Genomic DNA, 15,679 nt, shown 5'->3' on the forward strand with positions numbered 1-15,679 from the left:
TCTAGTGATCTGATTTCTAGATTTAGGCTCATTATTTACAGACCAGAGTCGTGTTTCAAGAAAAATAAATAAATCTGAAAATCAGGCGAATGATGCCTTTGTGTTAAAACTAAAGTCAATGATCATCTTTTAAAAACAAACAAATAGTCTTAATTAAGAACAATTATACATAATGCAGCTATAAATTTAACAAAAAGTAATGAATGGAAGAAACCGTAGTGCACCAAATGGCAACAGGGAGGGAGAGAAAATGCTTCTGTTTCACTTGTTCTGCTTTAGATTTAGATTTAAAATGAGTAAAATGAAACTAAGAAAGTTAATTCAAGTCTGAATTAAGAAAATTAAGAGGAAATAATGAACAGAAATTGAATTGAATTATAACATTGCCAAAAAATTAATTTAAGTAAATTCAAATACACACACACACACAACAAACACCATTAGACACACACATAGCATTAAACACACATTCCCATATACACTTGCTTACATAGATACAAGAACTCTCTCACACACACACATTAAAGACGACCGGAGAACACATTAGAGCCAAACCAGGAAAACACACGCAACCTCAACACACTATCAAAGCACACACACCCTGTGGTTGTTTACTCATGCACGTTCCATCCAATCACAGCCTGTCGGCTTGACGCTCCGCAGCCTGGCCGCCGCCTAACAACAACAACATGTGCACAGACAGAAAAGGAAAAATCACTTCAGGGGGACTCCTCATTTTCTTTCTCCTCTTCATATTCTCTTCTTCTTCCGTCTCCTCCTCTTTCTTGTTTCCTCTTTTTCTTTTATCTTTTCCGTAACACATTTTTTTCTCTCCTTTCTCCTACTCCTACTTGTTTCTCCAGCATGTAGCAGCAGCAATAATGTGGAGATGAGTTGTTTTTATGGGAGCATAAGAAGAAGATAAAGAGAAGGAGAGGAAGAGGACAAAAGGATGAGAGGAGAAAACGCTGTGAGTGAGAGAAGCGAGGACAGGAGAAAAGAAAAGAAGGGAGAAGAACATAGGAAAGAAGACGAGATGAAGGCTAGGAGAAGGGAAAAGAGAGAAAATATAGAAGTGGGGGAGGAGAGGACAGGGTGGAAGAGGAGAAAAGGGAAAAAGAGACAAGAGTAGACTCAACAATAAGTGTGAAGGACAGATAGAGGAGAGAAGAGGTTCAGGGAAATAAAAAGAGGGATGAAGTGTTCAGGAAGGACAGAAGAAAGAGAGTGAGGAGGATGTTTTCCATTTTGTCCACCTCTGCAGTAAACTCCTCTGTACTTCATATTCACATCTCTTTTTTATTTGACATATTATTATTACCATTATTGTAATTGCCTCTATTGATTTTATAAGACTTTATTATCTCTGGTAACTTATCGTTATTGATTACTAACAAAGCTCTGGCAACATAATCTGAACAATACTTCATACCAGTAAAGAGAGGAAGACAGAGACACTCACACCGTGTCCTAACTGAATGTGAGCGTCCGACTATCGCGTAACATCGGACGCTCTCTGTCCACACCGAATCCGTAAAATATGCACGTCTGCGACAGGAATAAATAGAAACACGGCGTCCGACAAAAGTTCGGCTCAAAACGGCACGCCGCATCACGCTGTGCAGTACTTAGGACATTCCAATAGAAAACAATGCAAAGACACAAACAGGCTTCTCTGGAGTCAAAGTCAAACTTTTCCCCATTTAGTTAGTTACATTTTATTGACCTCATTATAACAATACAGGTATAAATGTAAAATATAAATGTATAATTGTAAAAGATATGGCTGTCAATATCGTTTATTTCTTTTTTTCAACAAATCCCCTGTGCAGAGCCAAACCAGCAATGAATGTATCTAATAACAAGTAGTGTTTGTGTATCAGAGCCTGACTTAAATGCTGAAAATGCACTATTTTCTCCTGTTTGTGTAATGTTTGCTAAAACCTAGTGTCCAGCTGTTTTTAGGAAGTTACTGAGCCTTTTAAAAAAATTAAACTATATATTTCTGAGGTGTTTTTGAAAGATTTGCATTATCAGTGGGAACCAATGGGCTTGGAGCTGAGAGCTGCAGACATGGTAGGGAAGTCAGAAAGTTGTTGAGAGACAGACAAACGCATTGTTGGTTTTGGTCTTTTCATGGGATATATTGAGAGTAACAAAAGTAGAATAATGGCAGCCTTGATTAAAACAATATTCAGTAAACAGTATAATTTTGTCATTACTAAACAATGTGATTGTGTTCCAACATTTTCAGTCTTGTCAAGTCGTCGTTTGTGCTTCTAAATAGTGAATTATTATTCGAGTTATTCTCAGATTTTAAAAGAATCTTGTAATTTAGAGGACATAGTAGTTTATGTTCTTCAATCTGGATGCACAGATGTTTTTCAGGTGGTGTGTGGCTCTGTTCCACATTCCTAAAATGATTTGTGGATCAATTTCGTGTTTTCTGTGGAGCTGTTAGACTTTATTCTGCATGGTGATGAATGAATTGTACATACTGTCAAAGTGAATGACAAAAAGAAAGAGATATAAACAAAAATATAAGGCAGGATGGCTGGGAGGGGTCGTCATATGGTTCTCATAATGAAGAAGAGAAGGAAGAGGAAGAGAATAAAATGTGGCTGGAACTGATAGATGAGAAGGAAGATAGATACAGAGATAGATACTCTACCCTACTTCTCGTCCGTATCAACCTCACCTCCACCTCTCACCTCCTTTTTAGGCTTGAAAAGTTGCTCTTAAAACTTTTACTCTGATCCATCAGTGAGATCGGAGTCTGTGGTCAGTTTATATTCATGTCACACCCCTCTGGAAGAGAACATACCCCGTACAAAGAAAGAAAACACAGACTCTGCAATGTTGCAAACTGCATCTGCATAATTCTCTCATTTTGATGATGCATTTCATGCGCAGCCCAAACTCTATTGACTTGCATTTTTTGTATATGCGATGTTTGTAGCAAAATGAATTAAGTGTTGGCGAACGGCGCGTAACGTGGGCGTCAATAGTGCCGTCGGGCAACTTACAGATGGTGTAATTATCTCCTCATAAGGTTATTAGAGGATCAATGAAGCCTGGTGGCCTGATGGCAGAGGTGAGCTGATGAAGGATGGAAAATTGTTATGATGACCCGACTGCAGAGGTGCAGCACGGCAATGTTAGAGAAAGGAGGACAAAAAGAACACTAAAAGACAACATGTTCCTCTTGGATTAGTGCATTGTATGTTGTTAAACATAAGAGAATGAGTCAGATGTACTGTGATGTACTTCCTACTTAAATGACAAAATAAGTGATTTGTCATTGCCTTCCAAAAGATCCCATCTGCCTCCTTGTTTAATATCTGGTTAAAAGATCATGGCCATGGTTCAACTAACATTCACTGTTGGTAGAGGATGGGACACAAATTATCTCTGAGAGAGAGTTAGTCAGATGATTCGACTTCCTGCCAGTCCACATGCCAAGTTTTTCCAAACAAACCAGTTTTACAGAATGAAAAGTGAAACCATCCACAGTGAGTTAAAGTAAGACAAGCTCTCTTAATGTCATTTTAAACATAATGAAGGGTTATGGAGTCTAGGTCTGTCACTCGGTCAGACCACAGAACAGAACACAGCTGAATTCTGGGTCAAGTGAGGAGAGCTGGCATCAGCTGGTACACCCAAAATCTAATTTACACACTTTTATATAATGTGTTTTTTTCTGTTAATGTCATTGTACTTGACTGTTTTATTCACCAGCAACACTTCTGTATCCTAAATCTGTTCATCTTATCTGCCTAAAACATTTATCTTGCCAGCTTCTGTGTTCAGATTTTTTGTTACAAAGCACTTATCAAAGCAGCCTCCGAAAATAAATAAAGTGCCTCCGAAAATAAATAAAATTATGAGCACCACATGAAAACCTTAAGAATACAGTACACAAAGAACAAATGCACAATAATTTAAATAAAATACTGATCGAGTTTCACTTAAAATTAGACCACACTTTAATGTTCTTAATACTGGTAGTTTCAGTAGTAGTAGCAATTGCCATACTAGTTGTGGTAATAGTAGTTCAATACCAGTAGTGGTTTTGATTGTAGTAATGGATGTAATACTTGTAGCTTTGTAAAGGTAGCACTGGCTGGACTACTTCTTCTAGCCTTGTACTCAGAACCATAGTATTGATAGTGGTAATATTACTTTTCAAAGTAGTACTAGCACTATGATCACAAGTTGTAGTAACAGTAGTAGCACTTGTAGAGGAAGTAGGAGTTGAAGAGTATTAATAGCAATAGTAGACATAGTATTAGTTCTAGTAGATGCAGTTGCAAAAGTAAGAGCAGAGGTAGTAATGGTAGTAATTGGACTAGTAGTAATAGCAGTATTATTATTATTATTGTTGTAGTAGCCGTCGTTGTCATAGTAGTAGAAGACATTCCGAGGTAGTAATGATATTAGGAGTAGCAGCACCATTAACAGTAGTAGCAGCATTAGTAATAGTAGTAGTGACAGTAAAAGTTGTAGTGGGTTTGTCCAAGTAAATTAAAACTCACCAGGACTGCCATCATGTCATAACCAACCAAGAACAGGCTGGAGGCCCACTTTGGGCCCTGAGTCATAGCCAGTCCATAGTTTGAGAAACATTTCTGTGGTCAGAGAGAGGAACAACATGTCACTGTAAATGTGTACTAACGAACAGACTCCGAACAGCCTAACTAGACCCATAATTCCATTCACTGGAACCAGGAGGTACAGTTTGCCCTGGGCTAGCTAGGCTGATCTGGCCTCAGTTAGGACAGTGTGGCTGGCTTTCTGTTTCCATCAGAACAGCAAAATCAGAATTACTTTTATTCATCAAGCACAGCACAAAGACAACCGTTTGTCCTGGCGACAGATACATCGTAGACATATAGAAAGCCACCTCAGAAGTTGCTTTGAACTACGTATGGGTGAGTTGATCCACCTGTCTGTCCGTTTTTCATCATTTGTCCAGATCTGGGTTGCAGTGGCAGCAGGTCAAGTATATTTTTTACATTTAGCACCTTCTTGACTTGTGGTAGTGTGCCATATCTCTGAAGATTTCAGCAGGCCTAGCAAGTTAGCCTAGCTGGCCTTCTTCTCAGCTATGTCCTCCAACTCCTTCTGAAGATCCTGAGACTTTCCCGGCCAAGTCAGATATGTAATCTCTCCAGTATGTTGTGGGTCTGCCTCAATGGACTCCTCCCAGTTGGACGTGCTCAGAATACATCCACAGGGAGGCGTCCTGAACAGATGCTGAACCACCTCAACAGACTCCTTTCAACATGAAGGATCACTGGTTCTACTCGAGAGTTCCTTGCAAATATCTAAGCTCCTCATTCTGTCTCTAAGGCTGAGACCCTACAAAGGAAACTAATTTCAGCTGCTTGCAGTCTTTTAGGCAATAACCAGAGCTCATTACCAAAAGTGAGGCGTTTTGAACGTAGATCTACTAGTAAATCAAGAGCTTCACTTTCAGCCTTAGGCTAGTGGAGTCCAGGATAGATCTAAGGGTTCATTATGCTTCACCTGGGGTGGTCTGATTGAACATGCACACAGGTGATATAAACTACTAAATGGTTTTGAGTTACTGACTGAAAGGGAACTATGTCTGTCTTAGTTAGCATGCTAGTGGCTAGTAATTAATGTGGTTTTAATAGTCACCAACTTTGGCATAACCCACAGTTCAGTTGTAAGCAGTGTACGAAAGCATTGTGGTTGCGTTTTTCCTCACTTAAGGGACTTTTATTGAGAAAGTGTTTTTCAAAACACATTATCTTGAAAGCACCAAATTCCTGTGTAACCAAATCATTTCTATCTTTTTGTTTTTTGTCTCAAGTAAATGTCCCAGCCACGGTGGTGGAAGCCATGACCAGGCAGGAGTCCCTCCAATCCTTCAGCAAGAACAGCAAACCCTCCTCTTCCTCCTCTTCCACCCCCTCCACCGCCCTCATGCGCTCCATGGTCTTCCCCCACTCCCCCTGCCCTAGGAATTTCTCCCTTTTGGACAAGGTTGGGGTCGGGGTTCAGTCGGACTCCAGTTTCAGCCAGTTGGGGTCAAAGAACCAGCGAATCCTGGCGAGCCCAACCTCCACGAGCCAGCTGAGCAGTGATTTCAGCGACTGGCACCTGTGGAAGTGTGGCCAGTGCTTCAAGACCTTCACTCAGAGGATCCTGCTGCAGATGCACGTCTGTCCGCAGAATCCTGACAGGTAAGACAGCATCTATTAAGATGCTTTATTTTTGGCCTAGAGTCCAACATAAGAGTTGGAGGTAATGTTATCTCTATCTATCTGTATGAATGTTAATGCTGGATAAACCCACTACATGGAATATCACAAACAGAAACTATTACAGACTTCACTAATTCCTTACTGAGACTCAAATGTTGACAAATTGTCACAAAAGATGGTTTTCCTGAATTTTTTTTATTTGTTTCATCCATCTGTTCCCACCAGAAGCATTTCAATATGGAAAAGAATTTGTAAGCATTCGACTTGTAAACTGTATGGATTAGATGAATTGTTGTGTAAGAAGATGCTGAAGTGTCCTCTCCAGTGTGAGTTTGGGATTGACCCCTCAAACTTCCCATCTCTTCTTCTAAAAACTACTAAAAGTTGACAAGTTTTTATAGCTCCAAAAGAGTTGGAAATATCCATCAAATTTCTCTAAACAGCTCAAGCAACTGTGTTGTAGTCAAACTATTGTAATATGAGTCCAAAGCCCAATGTCATTGAATCATATAACTTTTGGGCCCCATAGTGCAAATTTTGGGGTACAAAACATTCAGACTATGATGCCCAAGCAGTTTGGAAAGGTTGATGGAATTGGACAATTTATTTATTTTTTGAGCTTCAAAGTATTGATCACATCAATATTTTAACTATTAAGAAATTAATGTAATATGCATATACAACACTGGTAACTGTTACAGAGATTCCCAAATAGTGTATTTAAAATCAAGACTCTAATTTCTTCAAATTAGCTTGTTACAAGATTTCCTGTAACTTCTGATGGCCTAAAAGATAATTAAATTAGATTTTTCCATCTATTTCCTTTTGTGTAGGGAAACAAAAATGACACTTATACAACATCAGTGTCTGTATATCTTTTGTAATATAGCCAGGAATACTTGTATGGATGACACATTGACATAGTGAACATGACACAGCATTTGAGTTTATATAACCTCTTGTAGTTTTTCAGAGGAAGCTGGCAAACCAGACATTAAGCCGTAATTTATTACTTTGGTTGTCGCTCATCATCACACCATTTGTGTGACAGAAAGTGGGAGTTTGTGGATAAGAGGGAAGAGAGTGTAAAAGTGTTCGAGTGTGTATAACATCTGCCAACTTAATTATATACAGCATGGATGGAGGAAGGAGGGAAGAAGAGGAGATGTGTGTGTTTTGTATTTGTGTGTTGGGGGGACGGAGGATGTATTGGAAATTTTTTGCTTAGCTTTATTTTTTGTGGGGAGAGTCAGAGCGGCGTATAAATCAGTGCTGTGCGTCAGTGAGAAATACCTCGCCTTACGGTGACGGGGCCAGGAAAACAGATGCCACTTATTCAATAAACTAATACTCATAGGGAAGAAAAATGTGGGCTGGATATGGAGGAGGGGGGGAGGGTCGATGTGGAGCTGCCTGTCAATAGGAAGGTTTTATGGGACAGAGGAGCAGATAAAATTCAGCTGAACAAGCCAAATAGGCCTAAGTCTTGGAGCACCAAGGCCCCACTTTACCTCACACTCATGTGGACTGGGCTCAGACCAGTATGCCCATCACAGCATCGCTCTGCCAATATAAAAAGCTAAAGTTCTGCCCCCTTTTTCCAACTCACCTCCTCTAGCCCCAGCCAGACAATGTATTTTCTAGGGCTTCCACCTTAATGTTGATGATTCAAATCATCAGTCGAAGAGCATACTATTCAAACCTCATGTTGTAAGTCAGAGGATCAGATTTTATTTTTCTGCTCCATCATTGTACACAGAACCCCAGAGATTGACAGGATGGCAAGCTGCAAAATATTACAAGCCTAGTCTTGGATTTACATCCAAGTCCAAACTAAGCCATAGATGTGCTGTCAAGACCTCATTGAGGAGGTTCTATACATCCTATAGGTGGTTATAGTGCTCATTGAGGAGGTTCTTGGGGTCCTGTAGGTGGTTCCGATGGCCCTTAAGGAGGTCCTACAGGTCCTTTTTAGGTAATTAGGTGACAAGTGTGGAAATTGAGGAGGTTTTAGGTAGAGATGCACTGATCTGATAGTGATATCGGTCCGATACTGCCTCAAAGAGCTGGATTGGGCATTGTGACGATGGGGCCGATCTATTGAATTCGATTCGATGTTTACTACATCATGCATCAGCAGCGATTGTGATTCACTCTAAAGCATCAGCACAAAATGACAACATAAACCACCATGTTCTGAACAGACACATTACAGACACTAACAAAAAGTAGCATTTGCATTTTGGAACATAAAGCAGAAAACTTAAACTACTCAGTCCAGCACTAGGCATCATGGGAAATGAGGGTTGTCGCTATAATATGTTGCCCCCACACCCACACCCCCCTCCCAGTGCTAACACCAAGAGCTGGTAGCCAAGGATGCTTTGGTGAAAAAAATGGATCGGTGCATCCCTAGTTTCATGAGTTCTGCAGGTGGTTCTAGTGGTGGTTTAGGGGGTTCTAGCAGTCATTGAGGAGTCCTTAAGGTGGTTCTTATGGTCATTCAGGAGCATCTTGGGGTTCTGTAGGCGGTTCTGGTGGTCCTTTGGGAAATTATTGCAGTAACTGAGGAAGTTCTACAGGTCTTTCAGGTGGATCTAATGGTCATTGAGGAGGTTCTAGGGGTCCTTGAGGTTTTAGGGGTCTTTTAGGTCGTTGAACACCCATGCCAAGGAGCACTGAAGCTGTTACCATACTAACATCCTTTATGTTGGTGTTTACCCATCTGAATTATCTTTGAAGAAACAGGTTTCAGTCTTTAGACATTAAACCAGTATGGCTGCTCTGTGAATAAAGGAGCCTGGCTTTTCCACCATTTGCCTCTCTCTCTTTCCCTTCTTGATTTCTTAACACTTCTCTCCCCCTCTCATCCCCCCTCTCCCTTCATACATATTTATTGATGTTTACTTGATGGGAACATTTGGAGCTGAAGACTGATGGCTCTTTATATCAGCTTTAAAAAAAAACACTACACACCTCCTCTCAACTCCATCTCTTTCAGGTTTGTTTTTTTCTGCTGACTTTCTTTTTCTGAACTTTTTCGTCTTCCGTGTAATTTTTTCCCTCTCTGTGTCATTTCAACAAAATCCATCATCACAGGAGCAGTTTGTTTATGTCAATGAGGCCTTGGAAGTGCTTTCGATTCAGTTTTAACTGGTGTCAGGATGCAGGATACTGTTTAAGTTTTGTGATGGCAATGAGTAATGAATCAGGAAAAAAATCTGAACAGAAATGGACTGCGTTTTCACTTATAGGCTTGACATATTACAAAAGCAACGCAATATAAACCACTGCAATGAACTAAATTAATAACACTGCTTTTATGATTGATGTGTTTACTGCACTGGTGTTTAAAAGAGTCATCAGTGCTTTTACTGAAAATGGGGTATTTTTGCTAAGCACTTTGATCTCCGGTTTTCACAACTGAGATCTCATTCATGCTGTTTATGAATAAAGCATGTATGTGTATATGGATATAATCACACTTGTATATCAAAGGACAGAAAGTTTACAGTTGATTGAAAGTGTGTATCATCACAGAGTTGACCTTATAGGGGAATTAAATGTTAATTTTGTCATTTGTTTTTACCATCTAGCAATGCCTTGTCAAGGATTTGACCGCAGCACATGGTTCTTCAGTTTTTCCAGTGATACGGTTAAACAGTTGACATTCTCTATTACTCATGTAAGAACTACAGTAATCTCACATGAGTAATGGGGCATGTTAAATGTTTAAATCTATCACTGGAAAACCTGAAGAACCCTGAGCTGAGATGATTGACAAAGCAAGCAGATTCCCAAATATGAACCTGAAAAAGCTTTGGGTTTTGATGTGTCCAGCATTTAGATGTCAATGATGTTTGATTCATTTTCATGATGATATTTTCACTTAATGGAGGTTTGAATTGTCTTAGCAATTTTTATATTTGGTGTACTCTTATCCACAGGGACTTGAAATCAACAAGTAAAGCAGTTTACTTGTTGACAACATACAGAATAATAAGCATTGACATTATTACATAGTATAGTGTACAAAAAACATGTACAATACAGTAATGAAAAAACAATGGTATCCAGCAGGAGTAAGTGCAACGTTAGTTACTTAAACACAAGTAAAATATTCTCTAAGAAGGCACCTACATGTAGCTTTTGGCTTGTTCAGATGGGATATCAGTGGAGGGATTTAGAAGCAAGTTTGACCAAATGTGACTGAACGTGTTGGGGGGGGGAGATGATTAAAAGTCAAATTTGTAATCAAATTTGAAAAAACCTAGATATTTTCTCTACTACATCCTTTGCCTCCCTAATCACATAGAACTGAAAAATAAATATTACAAGGTGCAAAACGTTGAAGATACAAGGTTCCTCCAGTATAACAGCAGTTTAAAAAATTTTGTGTTGAGGTTGGTATTTTCCATCTACACCTTTGGGACTCCAGACTGGCTTATAACCTGCTAATTAACAGTTACAGTACACCTCTTCTTACTGAGTTACTGTTAATCTCTAATTAGGCACTTCTTTTTTAGCCACAACATTAATTAAATTATCACTAATAATTATTTATCTGTTATCTTGTAATGTCTAGGTTTGACCTTTGTGTCTCTACAAACATTATCTGTCAGTTTACATTGAAATGAGCTTGTACTGAAGGTCATCTGTTGAAGGATTTTAAAGTCCAATTAGCCTTCAGTGATCAACTCTAATCATCTACTTTTGTGTTAGTGTTTGATATTTTAAGCTTGATTCTCACACACACACACACATACAGTAGTATGTAAGAAATGAGCCACATTTACCATCACAAAATGATTGACACACATTCACGAGTGTCTTTCAATGGACAGCAGATATATTTTGACACATTAACATATCAACTGGATCTGGATACATACATACATACATATACATACATACATACATATATAGTTAAGACAGTATTAATTACATCATCTACTTGTCTTGCTCAGGGACTGTTAAATGATTTTAGGTAAGATTTTCTCCACTAGGCTAACCGCTCTAGCCACTGGTAGTTTTGAGGTGAGAGGAGCATTGTGGGTAATTAGCAGCATCAATACCTTCTGACTGAACTGTGTCCACATAGAGTTAAATTAAATACAAACCGTCTAGAGGGCTCGACACTACGCTTAAAAATGAGTTGTTGCTTGTAGTGCAGCTGTATGTCTCAGATCACACAGCCTTCCTTTTAATCTTCCACACAACAGAATCTATGAATATGATCTCGTCTTGTGATGCTCATAATTGTTTTGTAGTAATCAAGGTAATGTCTCAAAATATAAATTATTTATTGATGTTAAAATGTAACGTGTGGCCCCTCTCATGTTTTACCGTCAGTTGAAGGCTCACTTGCTGCTCCATGAGCCGAGAAAATTCACAATAACATAACTAACTCAAAATGTTTGCATGTCAGGCTAAAACAAGACTGTTTCTCTGTGTTGCTAAACAGTTGACATTTAGGAGATGTATCACCCAACAGTGAAGACATATTTGCATTTAACACTAACACAGATGTGTGTTGTCCCTGCTGGACACACAGATGTGTTGAAAAATTACTTTATTCTTTTTTCAGTGTGTAGCCGCAGGAGTAACTAACAGTGATCCATCACTGTGATGGACGGGCTTGTAGAAATTTCTTCAAAGTCTATTTTTATCTGTCATGTTTGCCACTATAATAAAAACCTACTTTGTGTTGCATCTGCATACGAGTGGATTTTAACATGTTAAAGTAGATTCCTGTGTAGTGCTGTTAAAGTAGATGACAGCTGTTAGAAGCCTGAAACATGCTCTGCAGAGAAACACAGAGAGAGAGAGAGTCTCCTACTTAGGCCGTTTTTTAGTAAAAGCTCGTAAGTACACCTGTCGGTGCCGATGTCATTTGGTACCATGTTGGTTTCGATCGAACAAGCCTCCTCCACACGCGGCTCACCTGCTGCTGTGAAAACGGACTCGCGGGTGAAAAAGTCCAAAAGGCGAGTTGTGTTTTTTGGGGGACTTTATAAAACATACTGCTGACAAAAGAAGTCAACACATACATTCCTTCCTGATTTCTTATTTTTTTGCATGTTTGTCACACTTAAATGTTTCAGATCATCAAACAAATTTAAATATTAGTCAAAGATAACACAAGTAAACACAAAATGCAGTTTTTAAATGAAGGCTGTTACTATTAAGGGAAAACAAAATCCAAACCTACATGGCCCTGTGTGAAATAGTGATTGCCCCCTAAACCTAATAACTGGTTGGGCCACCCTTACAAGCAACAACTGCAATCAAGCGTTTGCAATAACTTGCAATGAGTCTTTTACAGCGCTGTGGAGGAATTCTGGCCCACTCATCTTTGCAGAATTGTTGTAATTCAGCCACATTGGAGGGTTTTCGAGCATGAACTGCCTTTTTAAGGTCATGCCACAGCATCTCAATAGGATTCAGGTCAGGACTTTAACTAGGCCACTCCAAAGTCTTCATTTTGTTCTTCTTCAGCCATTCAGAGACCCCACAACAACATCCAAAGATCTGCAGGCCTCACTTGTCTCAGTTAAGGTCAGTGTTCATGACTCCGCCATAAGAAGGGCCATATCGCCTACCCCTAGTCCAGTGTTCTTCGGAATACATCCATTAATGAAAAGGTTTACAAGGCTTCCCTTTAGTGACTATGATTTCCTCATAAACTACACTACCCATAATCCACAGCCCCCCTCCCAAAAAAAAAGCCCAAGGCACTCTCTGTAATGACATGATATTGGCTGTTAGCTTGGTTTTTGTTCTAGGTTCATTTGATGAGTACAACTGGTTGATGAGAGGGACATTACGTGAGCTTTCTGCTTTGATATGTCGGTCAATACAGTCAAAGAGAGAGAGGGAGAAACAAAAAGAGAAATTGATGTTGGTGGAAAAGACAGAGAGAGAAGCAGATGAAGGAAAGGGAGTTTTTGCGTGTTTGTATGGGGTCAACCAGTGATTTTATTTGTGCTCGGATGTGTGCATGTCATGCTCACATACATACAGTATATATGTGTGAGTGTGTGTGTTCAGAGAGCCATTGATTGTGTATTGACGAGGCGGGAGCAGTGATTTATAGCTGCTGGTCTCAGGGGAATAATGTCTTCATACGAGGCGGACAGACAAGCCGTCCTCACAGCGCAGATATAACTCCATATGGATTAGACCGACTCCATACGGGTCAATCAACACACTTCACTTTGCATCACTGCCTGCTGCAAACACACACAGATTCACTGAGTCACAGAGTCCAAAATCAACGTTAAAGCTCAGAAAACATAGTCTCTCTTGCCAAGAATACTTTTTGACCTCCTAAGCTCATGGATGTACTTGTCTGTGATGCTTATTGCAGTTATTTAGTGATCCAGTGTTATTTTGTTTTCTGTTTTTCTCGGTTTCGTTTCGTATTTTTTTAGATTTTGTGGCACATCAGTTATAACAACAGTTTGGAGTCCCAATATACAATGTTTATACTCATCTAGAAATTATGTTTACCTATTACCTTACAAGTTAATGAGATTATTATAATTTTGTGTTTTTACTAGTTTTTGGATGACGGTGGAGTTTTGTTGCACAGTCATAAATTATATCGGGCACAGGTAATACTTTTTAGCAGGATACATTTATTTTGATATTTTTATTGGTTTTGTTGCTAAAAAAACCAAACATCAGCCTTATTCTTAGCTAGAAACGAGTGTCAGTGTCTAGAAGCAAGGCAGAACAAGTCAAATCACTTTACTAGTATCAAGAAAACTTGATTTTACAGAGTTCATCTAACAAGTTGATTTGTGTTGGAAACCGTTGAAGTGATCTCAGCATTTTAGACATTTATTTTCACTTGTTTTTAATAAAATAAGATTTAAGACAGTGTTGTGACTTATTTTGGTTAAATCAATTTTTGGCAAATCAAGAGTTTTTCCTACAGTCGCAGTTTCAAACTCTGCAGCAATCAAACCCCCTGCTTTCCCCCGCTCCTGACCACCTTCTTGACCTCTGACCCCTCTCTGATGAAATGAAAACATGTATGTGTGCCAAGAAACTTCATTCCCGTGTGGTCTTAATAATTCGAGCAGTGAGGAGCTGGTTGGCATGCAGTTTGGGTCTCTCACACACATTCTGTCTCTTTCATCAGCTCATGTGTTAACGGTGTGGACACAGCGACACGTTGACACCGACTCTGTTGTTGTTACCATATGTTGTGTTGAAAGGCTACACAAGGTTTATTGTCCTGAACCTTGTTTCACAGACTTGTTGAAAATGACTAATTTTATAGATCTCTCTCACACACACACACACACACACAGAGACAAGGCTAAGAAGAAACAACATGGCAGCCGGTTCTACTGTCATCATCTGTCCAAGCCAAGTATTATTAGTTTTCCTGCGAACCAAATCGAAGCGTCTATTTTGTGTTTTTGTAAGCCTGTCGTAGTGTTGACTTGGAACGTATTTGGCTGTCTCTGCTGTCAACAGACTCAAACACCATCAGACTGAATAACTGTGTGATGCTAACGGACACCAGGAGAGATGTTGCTCAGTTAGCTGCACTGTACAACTGCTCAAGAGGAGCAGGTTTGTTTGCAATGGAGATTAGCAAAAAAAAAGACAAAATAAAGAGGGTTTATATCAGGTGTAAGATCTCTTGAAATATAAGTGAATGAAAAGTTGAGAAATCGATTAATCGATAGTAAAATAATGAGTAACTATTTGATCAGTTAATCATCATTTCAGTCATTTTTCAAGCATAAATGCCAAACATTTGCTGTTGCAGCTTCTGCAGGGTGAGGATTTGCTTCTTTCCATCATTGTTAATTTGGATTTTGGACTGTTGGTTGGACAAAACAAGACATTTCAAGCGGTCACCTTGTCCTCTGGGAATTATAATTAGCATTTTTCACTTTTATAAAGATAATGATAACGTTAGTTAGTTGTGTGTTTAACTTGTAGCTTCACTTTTGCTGTATTTTGGGTGTTTGAGAAGAAATCTGTGCAAAACTCAAGTCTAACCGGGCATTGAGACCGAAAAGAGCCTTGCGTTAAAAAACAGCAAGAGGTCTGTGCGTCGGTGTTGGTGTGTTGCTCTTGGTACCCGAGAAACGATGAAATGTGACCCAGGAAGTCGGGTTTGAGTAACAGATCCATGACTTTGAGGCTAAAACAAGGCACAGTCTTTTTTATTACTTTGCGACAATCATTTTATCCACCGCCTGTTTGATCACCAGGTAAACAGTAGAATTATGTTGCTCACATTATAAAGTAATCTACCCGCAACGTGTGCTTGCTTGTATTTGACAAATGTGTTGTTGCAAAATTTGAGCCAGGTTCTTTATTTGTTTGTTTTTTGGGATGATCTTGTGTTTTTTGCTGAAGCCCTCTGCGTTAGGATCCTTGCTGTGCCAGCGCAGTGGTCTCATTGAAATGAATGAGGG

At 39.3% G+C, this 15,679-nt stretch overlaps 1 protein-coding gene across 5 annotated transcripts in view; it reads left to right on the forward strand.

The window, feature by feature from the left end:
- The window catches only part of prdm6 (PR domain containing 6), a 110,781-nt gene that overhangs the window by 79,984 nt on the left and 15,118 nt on the right, over positions 1-15,679 (forward strand). For all 5 annotated transcript variants that reach the window (XM_044197589.1, XM_044197586.1, XM_044197584.1 and 2 more), the window contains exon 7: positions 5,840-6,212. In XM_044197589.1, the coding sequence (XP_044053524.1) occupies positions 5,840-6,212 (373 nt within the window). The remainder of the gene's footprint in view (positions 1-5,839; positions 6,213-15,679) is intronic.

Source organism: Siniperca chuatsi, linkage group LG5 (assembly GCF_020085105.1).
Source record: "Siniperca chuatsi isolate FFG_IHB_CAS linkage group LG5, ASM2008510v1, whole genome shotgun sequence".
Taxonomy (NCBI): Eukaryota; Metazoa; Chordata; class Actinopteri; order Centrarchiformes; family Sinipercidae; genus Siniperca; species Siniperca chuatsi.